General features: G+C 36.2%; 2 protein-coding genes across 2 annotated transcripts; both read left to right on the forward strand.

Annotated features, from left to right (window-relative positions):
* The first annotated feature begins 3,474 nt into the window (after nucleotides 1-3,474).
* Nucleotides 3,475-7,223, forward strand: LOC117299409. Its single transcript, XM_033782947.1, has 3 exons — nucleotides 3,475-4,905; nucleotides 5,211-5,285; nucleotides 6,004-7,223. Exons 1-3 carry the CDS (start codon nucleotides 3,621-3,623, stop codon nucleotides 6,249-6,251), a joined length of 1,608 nt encoding a protein of 535 aa, XP_033638838.1. The 5' UTR covers nucleotides 3,475-3,620; the 3' UTR covers nucleotides 6,252-7,223.
* A 7,160-nt stretch (nucleotides 7,224-14,383) lies between these two features.
* On the forward strand, nucleotides 14,384-17,936 carry LOC117299194. The gene is made up of 4 exons (XM_033782653.1): nucleotides 14,384-14,395; nucleotides 15,416-15,844; nucleotides 16,149-16,364; nucleotides 17,697-17,936. Exons 1-4 carry the CDS (start codon nucleotides 14,384-14,386, stop codon nucleotides 17,934-17,936), a joined length of 897 nt encoding a protein of 298 aa, XP_033638544.1.
* Nucleotides 17,937-21,038: the final 3,102 nt, after the last annotated feature.

Consider the following 21,038-nt stretch of genomic DNA (forward strand, 5'->3'; position numbering starts at 1 on the left):
AATCATAACATAACACGTTGCCATGGTAACAGTTCATTTGTGTTTAGGCCACTTTAGGCCGATTTTGGGGTCTGAAAAACTTTTTTTTTTAGTTAATATTTACAACTCCACCCCACCAAAAAACAAAAATATTTCATAAAACCTTTTACATCACTACAAAGTATCATCCTTGGCTTTACTTGAGACAAAAAAATATTGCTATAAATTTTACCCTTGTGCTATTTTTAGAACGTGCATTAGAATATGTTTTTTTTGAACTTGCAAAATCAACATTTTTACCATATTTTTTGCCCTCAAAATTTCATTTTTTCAGGGGTCTCAGAATATTTTCCTTTCGGTTTTGATCAGGGCCACAATTTGTCTTTTTATTTCTGGTAAGAAAAACTCGGGCAATTGTATCCTGATGTAACAGAACTGTCTCCAAAATAAACCCTTTTCCCCGAAAACATAGAGAAATGCATTTTGAAATATTTGCTTCATTTTGAATTTATAACATGAAGAAGTTAGAAATAATTCCATCAATCTGGCAGCTTTTCATAAGCACTCTGTAGGCTTAGTGCATTACCAAACATTGATCAGGACTTGTTGATGACCTAAATCTTAGAATTTGCCCCGCCCCGACTCGGCCCAATCAAATTTCTTGACATTGCATAAAAAAAACAAATTTTTGTGAACAGCGCCTCTTTTTTGAAAGTCACATTTTTTAATTCCCCTTGCACATACAGAAAGTTTGTATTGTCTTAATTGTTTATTGGTTCTCAGAAACTTTTCCCTTTTGGTTGTGATTGGGCTATCATTATGCCGAAAGGAAAGTTTTCTGAGACCCCTGGCAAGTTGACATTTTGGGGTCCAAAAATAGGGTAAAAATGTCAATTTTGCAAGTACTAAAAACATACTGTAATGCATGATGCAAAAATAGCACAAGGGTGAAATTTAAAGCAATAATTTTTTTTTCTCAAGGAAGGCCAAGGATGATACTTTGTAGTGATATAAAAGGTTTTTTGAAATAATTTTGCATTTTGGTGGGGTTGAGTTGTAAATATGAGCTAAAAACCAGTTTTTCAGACCCTCAAATCGGCCTAAAATGGCCAAAAAACAAAATGAGCCGTAACCATGGCAACGGGCTATATATAGAATTGAAAATGCAATTTTGTTTACTTGCACCCCAAGGCCCTTCCACCCACAAAGTATAAAAAAAATTATTTTTTTGACCGTGAGCAACTATGTCAATTATTTACCTGAACTGACTCTGTTAAGAACACATGTTTATACCATTTTACTACAAAACCTAACTTTAAGGACTATCTTCCATGCAACTATTGAAGTTGTCCATGTATAATATTATTATTACGTGTAATCTTTTCTTTTTTTAGGACAACCACAGAGAAGATGAGACATCAAATGAAGATGAGGCATTTTGTGATCCAGGCATTTCCAGCAATTCTTCTAGAGATGGTGGTTATGTAGATCCTGCTGCTGGTGGCTTTGTTGTGGATGAGGCATTTTGTGATCCAGGCATTCCCAGCAATTCTTCTAGAGATGGTGGTTATGTAGATCCTGCTGCTGGTGGCTTTGTTGTGGATGAGGCATCTTGTGATCCAGGTATTCCCAGCAAATCTTCTAGAGATGGTGGTTATGTAGATCCTGCTGCTGGTGGCTTTGTTGTGGATGAGGCATCTTGTGATCCAGGCATTCCCAGCAATTCTTCTAGAGATGGTGGTTCCGTAGATCCTGTTGCTGGTGGCTTTGTTGTGGATGAGGCATCTTGTGATCCAGGCATTCCCAGCAATTCTTCTAGAGATGGTGGTTCCGTAGATCCTGTTGCTGGTGGCTTTGTTGTGAATGAGGCATCTTGTGATCCAGGTATTCCCAGCAATTCTTCTAGAGATGGTGGTTCTGTAGATCCTGCTGCTGGTGGCTTTGTTGTGAATGAGGCATCTTGTGATCCAGGCATTCCCAGCAATTCTTCTAGAGATGGTGGTTCTGTAGATCCTGTTGCTGGTGGCTTTGTTGTGGATGAGGCATCTTGTGATCCAGGCATTCCCAGCAATTCTTCTAGAGATGGTGGTTCCGTAGATCCTGCTGCTGGTGGCTTTGTTGTGAATGAGGCATCTTGTGATCCAGGCATTCCCAGCAATTCTTCTAGAGATGGTGGTTCCGTAGATCCTGCTGCTGGTGGCTTTGTTGTGAATGAGGCATCTTGTGATCCAGGCATTCCCAGCAATTCTTCTAGAGATGGTGGTTCCGTAGATCCTGCTGCTGGTGGCTTTGTTGTGGATGAGGCATCTTGTGATCCAGGCATTCCCAGCAATTGTTCTAGAGATGATAGTACTGCAGATTATGCTGCTGGGGGCTTTATTAGGGATGAGGCATCTTGTGATCCAGGCACTCTATGCCATTCTTCTGGAGATGCAAGTCCTGATGACACTGCTAAGGGCTCTGTTGCAGAATCTTTAGACACTTTTGACAACACAGCTACTCCTGTATTGTTCCAACTCGGACAAGAAGTGACAGATTTAGTCACATGGGTTAATGAAAACAACTCGGATTTGGATGACCCTTCCAGGGCTTGTAAAAAATACAGTGTTTTTTCCAAAACCCAAGAGGATGCTGACCTTCATGATCCCGATTTTTTCGTTCCAGAATCATCGGATGAAGCACCCAAGATTAACATTATTCCTCTTCCTGTCAGAAGAAGGCATGGGGTCCAAAGCAACAGAAGGCAATATTCTCTGGGTAATCATCTAATACCCCAGTATGATTCTTTCTATGATTCAGATGTTGAAAGTGATGTTGAAGATTCTGGTTCAGATTTTGTTCCTGTTTCTGCCGATGAAAGTGATGTTGAAGATTCTGGTTCAGATTTTGTTCCTGTTTCTGCTGATGAAAGTGATAACGAATTTGCTTTGGCTGCTAGATCTACTCCAGTGACTAGGGCTACAAAACAAATTACTAACTCAAAGCAAATAACAGACCCAAGTGATAAAGACCATCCTGATGAAGACGATTCTGGCATGGTATATGAGAATGAGGAAGTTTCTGAAAGCATTGCTGATAACGAAGTTTCAGGCACACTGACAGTAGCAAACACTTCCAAAGGTCATCATCAAACTACAAATTTAGGCTCACCTGGTCAAGTTCCTGTAGTCTCCAGTTCTACTGCATTGAATACATCAGACATTGAAGTACTAACCACTTCAAATGAAAGAGGTAAGCGCAGTTGGGACAAGCCTCAGTTTTGTCCATTCTGTCTGATTCCACAAAAGAAGTTGCCACGGCATTTAGCATCTATTCACAAAGAGGAACTACAAGTAGAGCAGTGGCTTGCCACAAAAGACAACAGAGAACGGACAAAGCAGCTTACTATTATGAGGAACTATGGAAACTTTCTTCATAATGCGAAAGTACTTGACGAGGGAAAGGGCACTCTTATCGTAGTGTATAGGCCCTCACATAAAGTTAATCCCACTGACTATTTGCCTTGCACCAACTGCTTTGGCTATTTTGCACAAAATGATTTATGGAAGCATAAATGCTGCCAGACAGTTGATGTTGAGGTAAATGATGCAGAAGAACCATATCAAAAGAAAAGAAAAACTGGACTAAGAAAAGCTAGCAGAATGATGCTGCCAACCAAACCAGGTGTTAGTCAGCGAACCCACCAAATATTGTCCAGCCTGAAAAGTGACAATATAAGCAGACTTGTCCGATCAGACCGACTGATTACGATGTTTGCAGAGAAGTTGACAAAGAAGCATGGTCACTCAAAAGATCAGGAAGGCTACATAAGACAGCGGTTGCGTGAGGTGGCCAGAATGGTTTTAGAGTACAGACTGTTCACTCAGCATTCTAATGCTATGTTAGCTGATCTCATTTGTCCAGAGAAATTCAATGAAGTCATTGAAGCAACAAGACGAGCAGCAGGATTTCAAGAGGAAACCAATTTATACACAACCCCAAGCCTTGCACTGAAAATAGGACATAGCCTGAAGTCATGTGCAGAAATTCTAAGAGGAGATGCACTTTTGTCCAGGGACACAGTTCTTGAGAAGGATTGTAAGGCTGTAATATCATTGTACAACTTGAATTGGGAAGGCGAAGTAAGCCACCATGCTCTGAGAACATTGCATGAAGTCAAGAGGAACAATCCTAAGTTGTTGCCGTTAACTGGAGATATTGTTAAATTATCAAGGTACCTCAAGAATCAAGTACAAGAAAGGCACAAAGAGCTGCAGAAAACTAACAAGGATGTGCCCAAAGTTTGGACAAAGTTGGCTGAACTTCTTCTGACACAAATCATTGTGTTCAACCGTAAAAGGCCTGGAGAGGTATCGAAGATGACCTTGAGTGATTACAGCAAGTGTGCTAATGGGGAAACCTGTGTTGTTGATGGCGCCTTGTCACCACTGGAGAAGGCACTGTGTAAGGTGCTATGGAGAGTCGAAATTATCGGAAAACGTTTGCGAACCGTTGTAGTACTATTCACTGCCCAGATGAAAGAGGCCCTTGACACACTGAGGAAAAGAAGAATTGATGCAGGCATAGATGTCAACAATGTCTTCCTGTTTAGTAATCAGAGAGGACTGGCACACATTAGGGGGACTGACACACTTAGAGAACATGCCTCAAAGTGCAAAGCAAGTAATCCTGAATTCTTACGTGCAACCAGACTCAGAAAACACATTGCAACAGTATCGCAAGTGATGAACCTCCAGGACAATGAGCTTGACCTGCTGGCAGGCTTCCTTGGACATGATGTGAGAACACACCGTGAGTTCTACCGCATGCCTGAGTCCACACTTCAAGTTGCAAAACTTTCAAAGGTCCTTCTGAAGATGGAGAAGGGTGATGTACAGGGATTAGCTGGTAAAAGCCTGAAAGATGTGGAGCTGGACCCTAGTGAAGGTATGATAGATACAACTACTCTAAATTTACCAATTCGATTTGAAACATTAGTTGATACAAGTCAATTTTGATTGAGCCTGAACTGTGTCTGACCTTTATTGCATGTTTAATCATTAATCAAAATTGAATGGATACTTAAGTTCAGAAACAAATCTGATAAAACACATATTATGGTATAAAGGTTTATGTAAACCTACACAATACTTTTATGGTAGCAACATACATTGTGATGTGAAACATAATTTGACATGGACCCTTTTGAGGGAGGCTTTAAAGTATTACATTTAAAACATGTTTTTTTATAGAATACGATACAGATGAGAAATCAGACGATGACAGTGATCCTGAACCTGAGACATCTGTACCAGAGAAAACAAAAGGTTAGTACATGAGACTAGGATCAGTCACAAATACTACAAAGTTTTACTAAAAACTTGACTGGTTGGCTCAGTGTAGGCATGTGTTCATATTCTGGGCTAGATGCTGTGTAGCAGCTTTGATGTGTCACTGACAGCCACAAGTTGGTCATTTTACCTTGCCAGCCATGTTCCAACCATTTGTACTGAAATCGTTGAAATGTGAATGTTTTCATGACTTAATGCTATGGAATATAAAATGGAGTCTAAACATTCCTTTCTAATCAGTTTTTTTTTCTGACTTGCCACAATTATAGCCATAACTTGCAACCACCCCATGTAAAATGAAACTAAACTGATGACAACTTTAAATCATAAATGTAACCATGCACTGATTTGTTTTTAGTTAGATTTACAAAAGTAACACCAGCTATGTTTATGTGCTAAAGAATGTGCTTTTAAAACTCTTTAGATGTTCTTTGTCCCCTCTACAAAAAGACAAACTAATCTTCCTTAGCTTCACCTTACAATCAATTTTGCATCAGCCACATAGGGTACACAATTTTGTTCATGTCCCTTGTTTTCCCCTTGGTCCTCATCATGGTCAGTTGCATGCTGACTATACCTATCATGCTGTGAGTGCCTGCATTACAAACCAAATCATCAGTATTGATATTATTATGTTTCATTTCTATTTGAGGTGTTTAATAATTAATTTATTGCATTTTTTCACTTCATACAGAACCAGCAGAAACAGAAGCTGCACAACAACAACGGAAGAAGCAATGGACATTGGCTGAAAAACAAGCAGTCGTGAGACATCTTGGAAGCTTCTTAAGGTCAAGGAAAGTTCCAGGGAAGGGACCGATTTCTGCTCTCATGAAAGCTGAACCCCGTCTTTTTACTGATCGTTCCTGGAGAAACGTCAAGGACTTTGTCAGAAACCAAGTCAGGAAAAAAGATCAGTTTAGCTTCCTTAAGAATCTTTGAAGAAAGCAACTATGACAAAGCCAGCTATTTGAAACTGTGTTTGCACGTATACAGCATATTAAGTTTAATTTTAATTCTTCGTTTTTCTTCTTGCCAAGATGAGAGAACAAGCAGCCATTAATAGAAGTTTATTTCCAGTAACGAGTAGTTGCAAACGATTAAGCTTAATACTGAAATATTGTTTTATCTTACTCAAAAGTTTACTTATTTATTTGGTTAAATGCATTTTCATTTGCATGTATTGTTTGTTAAAAAGAAATGTAGCAATTACATGAAAGTTCCAACATTTTGTGAGGTTTAGGGCTAAAGTACAGTTAGCTTTCTTAAAAACCTTTGAAGTTAGAAACTAACAAAGCCAGCTATTTGAAACTGTGTTTGAACAGTTGAATGAAGTGGTTCATCTTCATACAGGCCATTGCAGTTAAATGATAATTAACAATCAAAAAGATCAGCTAAATTATTTTGTTTTGTTTTCCGTGACAAGTTGGGAATTTATAGTGTACTGTGTAATGCAAAGAACTTACTATTAATGCAGCGTGTTCATATATTTTGAAAACTCAGTGCTGGTAAAAGCAAGACTGGCTTATACCTCATAAAGATTAATTACATGTATGTTATTAACTATTCTTTGTTTGTTTTTCAATGCCAAGTTGGGATTGTGTGGTAATTGCCATGTTTAACAGAGAGTGTGTATACAAAGCGACCATTTTGGTTTTCATATTTGTCAGGCCGAAGTAATTTTATTTGTTTCACATTATACATTTGTGTTTGTAAATGCAATTTTATTTTCCTTTGCTGCACGTATTCAGCATATTAAGTTTAATTTTAATTCTTCGTTTTTCTTCTTGCCAAGATGAGAGAACAAGCAGCCATTAATCGAAGTTTATTTCCAGTAACGAGTAGTTGCAAACGATTAAGCTTAATACTGAAATATTGTTTTATCTTACTCAAAAGTTTACTTATTTATTTGGTTTAAATGCATTTTCATTTGCATGTATTATTTGTTTTAAAAGAAATGTAGCAATTACATGAAAGTTCCAACATTTTGTGAGGTTTAGGGCTAAAGTACAGTTAGCTTTCTTAAAAACCTTTGAAGTTAGAAACTAACAAAGCCAGCTATTTGAAACTGTGTTTGAACAGTTGAATGAAGTGGTTCATCTTCATACAGGCCATTGCAGTTAAATGATAATTAACAATCAAAAAGATCAGCTAAATTATTTTGTTTTGTTTTTCGTGCCAAGTTGGGAATTTATAGTCTACTGTGTAATGCAAAGAACTTACTATTAATGCAGCGTGTTCATATATTTTGAAAACTCAGTGCTGGTAAAAGCAAGACTGGCTTATACCTCATAAAGATTAATTACATGTATGTTATTAACTATTCTTTGTTTGTTTTTCAATGCCAAGTTGGGATTGTGTGGTAATTGCCATGTTTAACAGAGAGTGTGTATACAAAGCGACCATTTTGGTTTTCATATTTGTCAGGCCGAAGTAATTTTATTTGTTTCACATTATACATTTGTGTTTGTAAATGCAATTTTATTTTCCTTTGCTGCACGTATTCAGCATATTAAGTTTAATTTTAATTCTTCGTTTTTCTTCTTGCCAAGATGAGAGAACAAGCAGCCATTAATAGAAGTTTATTTCCAGTAACGAGTAGTTGCAAACGATTAAGCTTAATACTGAAATATTGTTTTATCTTACTCAAAAGTTTACTTATTTATTTGGTTTAAATGCATTTTCATTTGCATGTATTGTTTGTTTTAAAAGAAATGTAGCAATTACATGAAAGTTCCAACATTTTGTGAGGTTTAGGGCTAAAGTACAGTTAGCTTTCTTAAAAACTTTTGAAGTTAGAAACTAACAAAGCCAGCTATTTGAAACTGTGTTTGAACAGTTGAATGAAGTGGTTCATCTTCATACAGGCCATTGCAGTTAAATGATAATTAACAATCAAAAAGATCAGCTAAATTATTTTGTTTGTGTTTTCCGTGCCAAGTTGGGAATTTATAGTGTACTGTGTAATGCAAAGAACTTACTATTAATGCAGCGTGTTCATATATTTTGAAAACTCAGTGCTGGTAAAAGCAAGACTGGCTTATACCTCATTAAGATTAATTACATGTATGTTATTAACTATTCTTTGTTTGTTTTTCAATGCCAAGTTGGGATTGTGTGGTAATTGCCATGTTTAACAGAGAGTGTGTATACAAAGCGACCATTTTGGTTTTCATATTTGTCAGGCCGAAGTAATTTTATTTGTTTCACATTATACATTTGTGTTTGTAAATGCAATTTTATTTTCCTTTGCTGCACGTATTCAGCATATTAAGTTTAATTTTAATTCTTTGTTTTTCTTCTTGCCAAGATGAGAGAACAAGCAGCCATTAATCGAAGTTTATTTCCAGTAACGAGTAGTTGCAAACGATTAAGCTTAATACTGAAATATTGTTTTATCTTACTCATAAGTTTACTTATTTATTTGGTTTAAATGCATTTTCATTTGCATGTATTGTTTGTTTTAAAAGAAATGTAGCAATTACATGAAAGTTCCACACATTTTGTGAGGTTTAGGGCTAAAGTACAGTTAGCTTTCTTAAAAACTTTTGAAGTTAGAAACTAACAAAGCCAGCTATTTGAAACTGTGTTTGAACAGTTGAATGAAGTGGTTCATCTTCATACAGGCCATTGCAGTTAAATGATAAATAACAATCAAAAAGATCAGCTAAATTATTTTGTTTTGTTTTCCGTGCCTAGTTGGGAATTTATAGTGTACTGTGTAATGCAAAGAATTACCATTAATGCAGCGTGTTCATATTTTAAAACTCAGGACAAGTTAGACAAAGCCTGGTTTCAAATTACATTGTACTATGTGTTATGTTCTTTTGTTTTGTCTCCTGTGCCAATTTTGAATTTATTGTGTACCGTGTAATGCAAAGATTTGACCTTTTATGCATTGTGTACTCATGAAAGCTGAACCACATATGTTTACTAATCGTTCCTGGAGAAACGTGAAAGACTTTATCAGAAACCAAGACAGAAAGAAAAATCCATTTAGCTTTCTTAAAAATCTTTAAGTTAGAAACTAACAAAGCCAGCTATTTGAAACTGTGTTTGAACAGTTGTGTGAAGTGGTTCATCTCCATACAGGCCATTGCAGTTAAATGATAAAAAACAATCAAAAAGATGTGCTATATATATATTAATTTTGTTTGTGTTTTCCGTGTTAGGGTGCCCTTTAAAGCATGTGAATCTAGTATGGGTTGCAAGAAAAGAATTCCGCGGTAAGCAAAGCCATGAAATTGGAACTAATACACTTGTTTGTTGCAGGGGAAAGGGAGAGGTTTTTTGTTGGCCATTTTGCCATGTTGGAGTTCTTACTAAAAAAATAAGTAACCATTTTTTGACTAGGGTTCTTTCTTAGACCTTTTGAGTTTTCGTTAAAAAAATTGATGTTAAATCCAAGGCTAAATAAAAAATAAAAAAAAATAAAAAAAACACTCAGTTGAGTGTCCCCAAATTTTGTATTCTTAGTTGGCAGTGCTTTTAAACTGAACTCTGATGGCCATTTGGTATTTAAATGCTTGGTGACCATCGTGGGAAAGAAATGCCCTCGTCGTCCTCTCTATGAAAAAAATTCAGGATGATTAAGTTTGTTTTCTTACTTAGCGTAATGAAGTCTCTGTCTCTAAAAAGGATCTAACACCAATACTTCAAGGTTTACATAAACAAGATGCTCTGTCATCAACCCGTGTCTAAACATGTACATGTACGAGGCAACTTTTTCATGATCACTAAGTAAAGCATACAATTACAAGTTGGACAGAGGCTGGCTTCAATTGCGTGAATAAATGTTTTAATCATTTTGTGGAGTTTAATCTGTGTGACTTTGTTTATTCATTAAATTGTTCGACCTTTATTCTTATTGTACCACCGTGGACATCTTGTGTATTATTTCCCTTTACCTCCTGGTAAGCGTGGTACTAATCCACCGTGGACATCTTGGTCATTATTGTCCCCCTTTGTACTCTTATTATACCACCGTGGACATCTTGCTTATTATTGTCCCCCTTTGTACTCTTATTGTACCACCGTGGACATCTTGTGTATTATTTCCCTTTACCTCCTGGTAAGCGTGGTACTAATCCACCGTGGACATCTTGGTTATTATTGTCCCCCTTTGTACTCTTATTATACCACCGTGGACATCTTGTTTATTATTTCCCTTTACCTCCTGGTAAGCGTGGTACTAATCCACCGTGGACATCTTGGTCATTATTGTCCCCATTTGTACTCTTATTATACCACCGTGGACATCTTGGTTATTATTGTCCCCCTTTGTACTCTTATTGTACCACCGTGGACATCTTGTGTATTATTTCCCTTTACCTCCTGGTAAGCGTGGTACTAATCCATCGTGGACATCTTGGTTATTATTGTCCCCCTTTGTACTCTTATTATACCACCGTGGACATCTTGTGTATTATTTCCCTTTACCTCCTGGTAAGCGTGGTACTAATCCATTGTGGACATCTTGGTTATTTTGTCCCACTTTGTAATCTTATTATACCACCGTGGACATCTTGGTTATTATTGTCCCCCTTTGTAATCTTATATACCACCGTGGACATCTTGGTTATTATTGTCCCCCTTTGTATTCTTATTGTACCACCGTGGACATCTTGGTTATTATTGTCCCCCTTTGTACTCTTATTGTACCACCGTGGACATCTTGTGTATTATTTCCCTTTACCTCCTGGTAAGCGTGGTACTAATCCACCGTGGACATCTTGGTTATTATTGTCCCCCTTTGTACTCTTATTGTACCACCGTGGACATCTTGTGTATTATTTCCCTTTACCTCCTGGTAAGCGTGGTACTAATCCACCGTGGACATCTTGGTTATTATTGTCCCCCTTTGTACTCTTATTATACCACCGTGGACATCTTGTGTATTATTTCCCTTTACCTCCTGGTAAGCGTGGTACTAATCCACCGTGGACAATCTTGGTTATTTTGTCCCCCTTTGTAATCTTATTATACCACCGTGGACATCTTGGTTATTATTGTCCCCCTTTGTAATCTTATATACCACCGTGGACATCTTGGTTATTATTGTCCCCCTTTGTATTCTTATTATACCACCGTGGACATCTTGGTTATTATTGTCCCCCTTTGTACTCTTTATATACCACCGTGGACATCTTGGTTATTATTGTCCCCCTTTGTACTCTTTATATACCACCGTGGACATCTTCGTTATTATTGTCCCCCTTTGTAATCTTATTATACCACCGTGGACATCTTGGTTATTATTGTCCCCCTTTGTAATCTTATATACCACCGTGGACATCTTGGTTATTATTGTCCCCCTTTGTATTCTTATATACCACCGTGGACATCTTGGTTATTATTGTCCCCCTTTGTATTCTTATTATACCACCGTGGACATCTTGCTTATTATTGTCCCCCTTTGTAATCTTATATACCACCGTGGACATCTTGATTATTATTGTCCCCCTTTGTATTCTTATTATACCACCGTGGACATCTTGCTTATTATTGTCCCCCTTTGTATTCTTATTGTACCACCGTGGACATCTTGGTTATTATTGTCCCCCTTTGTACTCTTATTGTACCACCGTGGACGTCTTGTGTATTATTTCCCTTTACCTCCTGGTAAGCGTGGTACTAATCCACCGTGGACATCTTGGTTATTATTGTCCCCCTTTGTACTCTTATTTATACCACCGTGGACATCTTGGTTATTATTGTCCCCCTTTGTACTCTTATTGTACCACCGTGGACATCTTGTGTATTATTTCCCTTTACCTCCTGGTAAGCGTGGTACTAATCCACCGTTGACATCTTGGTTATTATTGTCCCCCTTTGTACTCTTATTGTACCACCGTGGACATCTTGTGTATTATTTCCCTTTACCTCCTGGTAAGCGTGGTACTAATCCACCGTGGACATCTTGGTTATTATTGTCCCCCTTTGTACTCTTATTGTACCACCGTGGACATCTTGTGTATTATTTCCCTTTACCTCCTGGTAAGCGTGGTACTAGTCCACCGTGGACATCTTGGTTATTATTGTCCCCCTTTGTACTCTTATTATACCACCGTGGACATATTGTATTTCCCTTATCCTCCTGGTAAGCGTGGTACTAATCCACCGTGGACACCTTGGTTGTTCTTGTCCCTCTTTGTACTCCTATTATACCACCGTGGACAGTATTGTGTAGTATTTTTTTCTCATTTGGGTTTAATTGTTGCCTTTGTATTGTACGCCTAACCGTACACCCCGACTTAATGACCCCAACAGAGGACTGCTGTTCAGTGTACATACACATGTATGACGTATACAGTCATGTACATGTACATGTCCACGGTGGTACAGTCAAAATCCACACGTCCACGTTTGGCTGCCTTGTCTTCTATGTATGGTATGTTTAGGTTTACGTCCACGGTTTGGTCGTGATAATTCGGCAACTCCAGAAACCCTGAACAAAAACTTTTACCTGTTCTAATCACACATTTAATAAATGTTCAGCGTACTAGCATCTGTAATATGATAAAACAGCCTACGAGACCATCAAAATACTGCCGTCCTCGTTTGTATAGTAAGATTAATATGTCCACGGTTGCAGGTCGTTACAAGTATGTGTGTGTGTGTGGGGGGAGGTATTTACGAAAGCCTACAAACCTGATCTCCAATAGGGGAGTGGGCCTGCAACAAAACTGCTGGGGAGTGTAGTGCTGACCCCATAGTAAAGCATAATAATTTTCTATTTAAGGACCGGAACAGACCGTTCTAAAATAATAGTTGGGTCAGTGTCAACGTAAATTTATTTTTAACTAAATATGAAGTTTGAAAGAAAATATAATAACACATTTCCTAAAAAGGAAACCTGTCGTTAAACAACACGTTAATATTATGAACGTCAAGCATCCCATCGGTGCGGTGTGGGCGCTAGGTAGGTAAGTGTGTGAAGTAGACGACGTATCAAATTGTGTATGTCACAGGAAGATAATGGCAAGTTTGGGACATAATTGGCAGTAGTAAGTAATATAGCTTGCATAAACAAACAACAATTTAAAAGGCTTAAATGGTGATTGAATTGTAATTTTTTGTGTATTCGTTCGTAAAAATGTATAGATAAATTTGACTGATTTTTTTTTAAGCAGTTACAAGGGGGTTTATACTTACCTGCTGACAGCGGCATCTTTTTCTGTAGTTCGAAATTGTCTCTGTCGTAGTGGTTTTCAATGGTTTTTTTTAATTTTGTTAACAAGCGAGTCAAAAAAGGGAAACCTTAAAAAAATACAGGAAGTTTGTAGAGGATGGCAATTTCGAACTGCAGAAAAAAGAAATTGGTGTTCGTGGATCTTCCTTTTCTATTATTTTTGGTTGGAACATGTAGGAAGGAATTCCTCCATGGTTGGATCGTTACTTGCAGGAATCAGTTACCGTGTTGCGCCCTCAGTGGTCTATAATCTGTAACCTTTGTTGACGCACTTACTTTTTGTGGTGGAAAAGGCTTTTTGTGACTCGTGACAAATGATCAGTGACAATTGTGGAGGAGGCACATCTCATGTACTTCAGGCCGGCACATTCGAAAGGTAAGTTATGTGTGAAGTTGTCATAAAACTACTATAGTACTATGAAAAAGTGTAGGTAGTATTACTGAGAAGATGAACAATCCGTTGAAAACGGTATTTGAATTGCTTTGGTCACGTACAGTTTCAATTGATCAGAGGGTTTTGTTTTGACCAGTTGTAATTGTGGAACTTGAACATTGACCAGTTGACAAGATGTGATATAGTGATGGATTGATTGTAATTTTGTATTCAATTTTTGAAATAATCGTGACGAAAACTGATAAGGACTCCGAGGTAACAAGTTCAAAACCAATTGGACTGGTATTTAACCTTTCATATCGAGGTAGGGGATAATTATGGGTGGGTTTGTGCTTTAGCAAAGAGCGAGATAAATTCCTTGGTATTTAAGTAATAATGGTAGGTTATCTGGAAGAATATTAGGTCATGGAAATGTTAAACAGATATATCATGCAAATGAAGAGAGAGTGATAACAATAAAGACAGAATTTACAAAAATGTCTCTTTATAATGCAGTCCCTGGTAAGAATGTTTTTAGGCAAAAAGAAGGAAACTGGGGGTGATGAAGAATGAAGCGAGAAACCACTGGTCCCCTTTCGTCCCATGTTTTTGTAGTACCTTTCGATTGGTAATTGTCACAGACCTTGTTAAGGACAAGATTCATTTTCTGTGCTTTTGCTATGATCTTGTTATCCAAGTGACTGTTACATTTATAAGCTCAGGTGTTGTTCAGGGTTATTTGTGTCTAATTGCTGTGTTAATTAATTAGAGGCTAATTAATGATGTAATATTAATTATTCACAAATAAAATGGAACAAAGTGTTGACTTTTCTATGCAGAATTGTTGAAAAAAAACTAAGCATAAGGTCTATTACCTTGTTGTAATGTCCTGTTTTCTGAGTAAGCGAGACAAGCATAGATAACAATTGTTTGTAGTAATCTTGGACAGAGATTGATTGCCAGGGTGGTAGTAGAAACGTGATTGATTGTGGGGGGGGGGGGGGGGTGTTTGATATGCAGAGCTCCACAGCTGGGCTGTTGGTAAGACATTAGAAGTTCAGCCTGCTAAAGTAGTGTTTTTGTACAAAGAACAGACAGCTGAGCAGATTGTGCCAGTTATCAGAGGGTTAAGTGTGGGTATGTCTGTATTGTGTGTACAATTACATACAATTTTTTGTGCTCATGGTATATCAGTGTAAATATTGTTATCATGCCTTCAAACAAAGCTGCATAAATGTGAGAGTTGACCTTCTCTTTAGATATGTTGTAGAGTTTGCATGTTTGTTTTATGACTGTATAGAAATTTGAGATAATATGTAATCATAATGTGTTTAGAATGGTCATTTTTGAAAACTAAGAATCGTACGGTACTGTAGGGTTAAGAGACCAGAATGATTGTTGTCTGTGAAATGTTGATGCTATACTTATGATGTGTGATGCATTTAGAAAAGTAAATAAGTAGATGTTAACAATGGAATGATGATGGTAGTTGCAATTTATGATATTAATAGTTATTATTGTTGTGGTATTGTTCTTTTACAGATGACTACAATTAAGAAACTGAAAGAAGGTGCAAAGAAGCCTTACAGTGTACCTTTGGAATGTGTAATCACGTCACGATCAGATGTCATTAGATATAAGACCGGGGGCATTAGCAAAACAATGCTGTTTGTCAGCCTCTGTGACGCAACAGGTTACATCAAGGGTTCAGTGTATGATATTCATAAGTTTGATGACATAGAAGATGGTGAAGGTGTTTACATGAAGAACTACATTATGAAGAGTGAATCCTGTTTAGTTATTACTTCGAAGACTCATGTAATGGAAAGAGGAAAGATGTCTGTACCGGAAGAATTGGTGAGGGAATCAGTTCTTTTGACGAGGCCAGCAACGCCCCCACCTATTGATGTCTCTTTGGTGAAGAAATCTCCAGTTAAGTCCACTGTGACTGTTACTGGGAAAATATCACAGGTTGGTCATTATTTGAGAAAACACATATTTGATGGATTTTTACATAAGTTGCCACTGTTTTTTAACTGCAATTATTGAATAAAGTTATTTGGAAATATAATTCATGGTGGAATATTACATCAGTTGATGAAAGAAATTTAAGATCTGTAAGTTTTTGGGGGGGTATAGGCATTTTTATTGTTTGTTATGATTTAGGTTTATCAAACTGTTGAATTTGTTTGGTGTTTATATATTGTAGAGTGACACTTCTTGTAATTGATTGTAATATTTCATGGAATGTATGTAATTGTTTTGTTGGTTTTAGGATGAAGCTGTTCGAACTGTTGATGTAGGTGGGGAAGATGTTGATGTAAGAAATGTGACATTGAGTGACAAGAACTGCTCAGTGAGGATGGCATTGTGGAAAGAACAGACAAGGTCAGATGTGCACCCTGGTGATTATATTACTGCAACGAATTGCATTGTTAAGGATTATCAGGGGGAGCTCCAATTGACTTGCACACCAAGGACAACTATTAAGGTGAGACATGCAAGTTATTGAGGTGATTAAGTGTTGAATAGCCCTATTGAAGTTCAAGTGTAATGGGGAATCTGTGTTCACTTTTAATTTCTGTAGGTATGTATAATAGGTTTCAAAAGGAAAATTCTGTTTTTTAATTTAATTGGCACACCTAGGAAATACTTTTAAATGCAATTGTTTAGTTTATTGATTACAATTTTGAGAAGCCTTAGAAAATTCACTGGGTGACAGTTCCTTCACTTTTTATAATTATTTGTTACATTTTGGGGTTTTCCTTTATGGTTACATCAGGGGCTGGCAGGCAGTCTGAAGGGAGTTCTATATTGACACTTGCACAGTAAGTCTTTGGATCTTAATAATAGGCCTTTAGTCTGTGGGTAATTTGTCTCTACTGAGTTTTGTTATGTCTAGGTTATAGTCAGACTTGTTTGACAGGTCAGTGGGTCTTTATGGGATACTTGGTGATTGTTGCCATATGTTGTTGGAGGGGGGGGGGGTAGACTGTTGTGGTTGAAATGAAAGCAATAAGTCAGAAAGTATAGTAGGAACTTGTTTTGTCAGATGAGTTATAAATATAGATACAATGTAGCTATGAAAAAGCCACATTGTGTATCAGGTTTTTGACAAGATGATAGTATTGACTGAAAATCACTTTGTTATCTTTATGACAAATGAAATGCCAAACTGCACCGGATAATGGGGTATAATACCCATTCTTATATGAAGGGCATATACAAGTTTTCATTGATACAGTAATGTGATTTTGAATTGCTGTTGAACTTGGAGATTGTGAGGCATTCTGTTCCAATGTGCCTTTGTATTCAAGATTTAATTCTAATGGTTCTAGGCCTGCGTTGTTGATAATTTTACTGAGACGAAGGCGAGGTAAATTATCAAGAACCAAGCCTGACTGTGTGTAAAAAACTTGTCTGAAACCTATTCCGCACACTTTTATTCCCATTCATAAGTACCTTTTTGGTCAAAAAACATCAAAAGTTTTTGGTCCAAAAGTTAAAAATGCATTATTTAAACATTTTCAACAATTCCAATTAACGAAACATCCCCCAGCTCTGAAATAGAAAGGACCTCTTGTAAAGAAGATGTTGCACAGGAGTTTTAGTTGTTGTTCTTGACCAATAGGAATGGCTATACTTCTTCTTAGCACCTGTGCATGCATCATTTGTCATGTGTATGTTTAAACACTTTTAACTCGATCTATACTACGCTTTTAAAGATTCGCACGTGACATTCTTTTGATTAATCAGAATAAATAAACTATCTTATGTATTTATGAATATACTGAAAGATATGTTTTTTATTTTTTATTTTTAGAAACAGGAACCTCCTGAAGAGAAACATGAGATGACAATTGTAGCGTTCATTCCTGGAGGTATTCACATGCAAGTAGCTATTGAAGGTTCAGATACGTTCTACAACATAGACAAGGACATTTTGGCAACTTTCCTTGCTGTGACACAAAACGAACTGAAAAGTGCTTTGAAAGAGGCTGTACCATTGAAGGTTACAGCAACAGTCTTGAACAAGACTATCATTGCTGTTGAAGAAGCATAAACAAATCCAGGTTTTATATACTGACATTATTTGAGTATGTTAGGACTGTACAGTGTGAAATGAGGTACATACATGCAAAAAACTGAAGTCATATTAGCATACTTAAAAATTAGACTAGGCCTATTTATTTGTTGATGTTGTTCTATTCATTTTTGTTGAGGGGGAAAATGTCATTTTTAATCTTGTGTATACATTTGTTTCTAGTGTTGATGTTGTTGTTATGTAGTTTATTATTAAATAGTACAATAAGTGTGCTACCACACCAACACCAGAAACACCAGATTAGGCACACAATAAAATAAATACATTTTATTTATTTTATTGTGTGCCTAATCTGGTGTTTCTGGTGTTGGTGTAGTAGCACACTTATTGTAGTTGTTTATATCAGTATGTTTGGGAGTATAAAGTTAAGAAATACATGTTATGTAATAATGGCTGGAACAGATGGAGCAAGTTGGCAAGTGTATCTAACTTGGTGTCATTTATTAAGTGTATGTGTACCTTATTGATTTGTTTATTTACTTATTTATTTTTTTATTTATGTATGTATGTTTTTATTTGTGTGTTTATGCATTTATTTATTTATTTATTTATTTATTTATTTGTGTATTTATTTATATATCTATTTATTTATTTATTTGTTTATTTATTTGTTTATTTATTTGTTTATTTATTTGTTTATTTATTTATTTATTTATTTATTTATTTATTTATTTATTTATTTATTTATTTATTTATTTATTTATTTATTTGTTTATTTATGTGTTTATTTATGTATTTATTTATTTATTTATTTATTTATTTATCAATTTGTTTCTTTTGTGCCAAGTGTGGTGTTTCTTTGATTATTTCACTTAGGTTTTGTGTGTGTAGGCTACAAGCATTCTTTTTGTAACTGTGGGACCATTGAAGTTGGTTTGGTAGCGCAATGATTTGTTGTGGGCATTATTGTAGTTGTTCATGATTGACCTTATTTATTGTGTTTTTCTTTTATCTGCCTGATGTGGTGTTTCTTTGGGTTTTTTCCCCAATTATAGTATTGTAGACTACCAGCAAACAATTGTAGTAATTGTTTTATGGAAACAATATAAAGAAATAAGTGTGACCATCAAAAACTTGGTATAGTGGTGCATTGACTTGTTGTGGACAATATTATAGTTGTTCATATTGGGTTGTTTGGGAGTAGTTTGAAGTCTTGAAGAGATGGGGGGATGGAATGAACAGATGTGACAAGTTGGCAAGTGTACGAAGTACATGTAGTTGTTATATATTTACTGATTGATTGTTATGAAGTGGTTAGGGTTTTGCTATTTGCCCACCGTGTTGCTTTGTTTGTAGGTACAGTTTATGAAAATGTAAAGAAATGCGTGGTATCCTTAAGAAGGTGTTATGTGATGTACTGATTTGTTGTGGGTATTATTGTAGGTGTTCACATCTGGGTGTTTATATAGGAGTATGTGAAAGCCTTGAAGTACATGTATTCAGGATGGGAGATATGGTTGGAACAGATGAGTCAAGTTGGCAAGTGTACTAAGTAATCATATATGTAGTGGTTGATCTTATCCTATTGTTTGAGTTTTGTTTTTTGCTTACAATGTTTGCTTGTTTATTTATACTTATGTTATTGTTGTATTGTAGTTATAGATTTTTGTAGTTACAGTTTTAATGGAAATGTAAAGGAAAATGTGGCATGTTTTATAAAGGTGTCATAGTGGTGCATTGATTTGTTGTGGGCAGTTTTGCAGTTGTTCATATGTGGGTGTTTAGGAGTAGGGTAAAGCGTTGAAGTTCTGTACATTGAAAGTGAAGGTTGGAATAGATGTGGAAAGTTGGCAAGTGCACTAAATATGTATGATATAATATTAAGTGTATTGTTACTGTATTTTGTGGGTATTTTTCTGCCTATGCACTGGTGTTTCTTTGTTTTTTGCATGTAGTTTTTTTGGTAGTCTGTAAGGTTTTTGTAATGGAAATATAAAGAAATTAGTGGCAGATTTAAAAAGTTGTGCACTTATTTGTTATGGAGATTTTTGTTCATTTTTGTTAATGTGAAGCTGTTTGGCAGTAGCTTAAAGCCTTGAAGTTCATGTAATTGAATGGGGGCTGGCTGGAACAGATGTGGCAAGTAAGTTGTTAAGTGTACTAACTAGTTATTTGAGTTTTTCTTATGTGCTTATAGTGTTTCTTGTGTTTCTTTGATTTTTGCTTTTTTTGTAGAAAACACGAACAAGTTTGATTGCGTTACTAAAATATTAAGAAATAGGAAGTATCATTAAAAAGTTGATATGGTGCTATTTTCACAGACACATGTGGTGATGTAATTGTTTATTTAATTAGATCAAAAGTATTTGATAATAATCAGGTTATTTTCCATTAAAAAACGTTTGCAAAGTTTTGTTATATATTTAAATGTGAGAAGTGTTTGAACTATTTTAAAAAGTTGTCTTTGTTTAGTTTGTCAGAAATGTCATTTAAGCCTTATATTATAGGCTTGTGGAATGAGCGGATTTTTGTGGTTACTTATTGTTTATTTCGCAAATTTCTAGATGGTGGTCCCAGAAAACTACAATTTGTGACGTAAAGGGTAATTTATGTTTGTTATGCCGAAGTTTGGTGTAAAATCACATTATTATTCCACAATTTCCATATGTTTGGTCAGAATTCCATAAAATCCCCTTATGTTCGCTCTTCCCTGTTGGATTTGTTAATTTATCAAAGACTTATGGGGGCTTTGGGGGGGGGGGGGGTGGCCTTTATGTGCCCCCTTCCATATTTGCTAAAGTTTGTGTTCGATTTTTATGAAATTTATTACAAATGCTCATTTTGCCGAGCTCCACATGGTGGTCCAAAACAAAATAACAAATTTGACGGGTATGGTCAGTTTTGTCAAATTTGTGATTAAAAATCATATTTTTCCTGTATAATTTTTTTATTTTGGGTCAGAATTGCATAAAAATGGAAATTTGTCTATTTTGACATAACTAAGGTTATGAAAATCACTTTTCTTTAGGAGGGTTAGCATTGAGGGCGCACTTTATTTGATTTTGGGGTGAAATTGTTTGTTAATTTGTTCCGCTTAAAACTGATATAAAGCCCATGAAA

The sequence above is a fragment of the Asterias rubens genome, chromosome 14 (assembly GCF_902459465.1).
Source record: "Asterias rubens chromosome 14, eAstRub1.3, whole genome shotgun sequence".
NCBI lineage: Eukaryota > Metazoa > Echinodermata > Asteroidea > Forcipulatida > Asteriidae > Asterias > Asterias rubens.

Coding starts and splice junctions, on each gene's coding strand:
- LOC117299409 (XM_033782947.1), top strand. CDS start 3,621: ATGATGCTGCCAACCAAACCAGGTGTTAGTCAGCGAACCCACCAAATA. Junction 4,906..5,210: donor GGAGCTGGACCCTAGTGAAG/GTATGATAGATA, acceptor GTTTTTTTATAG/AATACGATACAGATGAGAAA. Junction 5,286..6,003: donor TGTACCAGAGAAAACAAAAG/GTTAGTACATGA, acceptor CACTTCATACAG/AACCAGCAGAAACAGAAGCT.
- LOC117299194 (XM_033782653.1), top strand. Junction 15,845..16,148: donor TTACTGGGAAAATATCACAG/GTTGGTCATTAT, acceptor TGTTGGTTTTAG/GATGAAGCTGTTCGAACTGT. Junction 16,365..17,696: donor CACCAAGGACAACTATTAAG/GTGAGACATGCA, acceptor TTTTATTTTTAG/AAACAGGAACCTCCTGAAGA.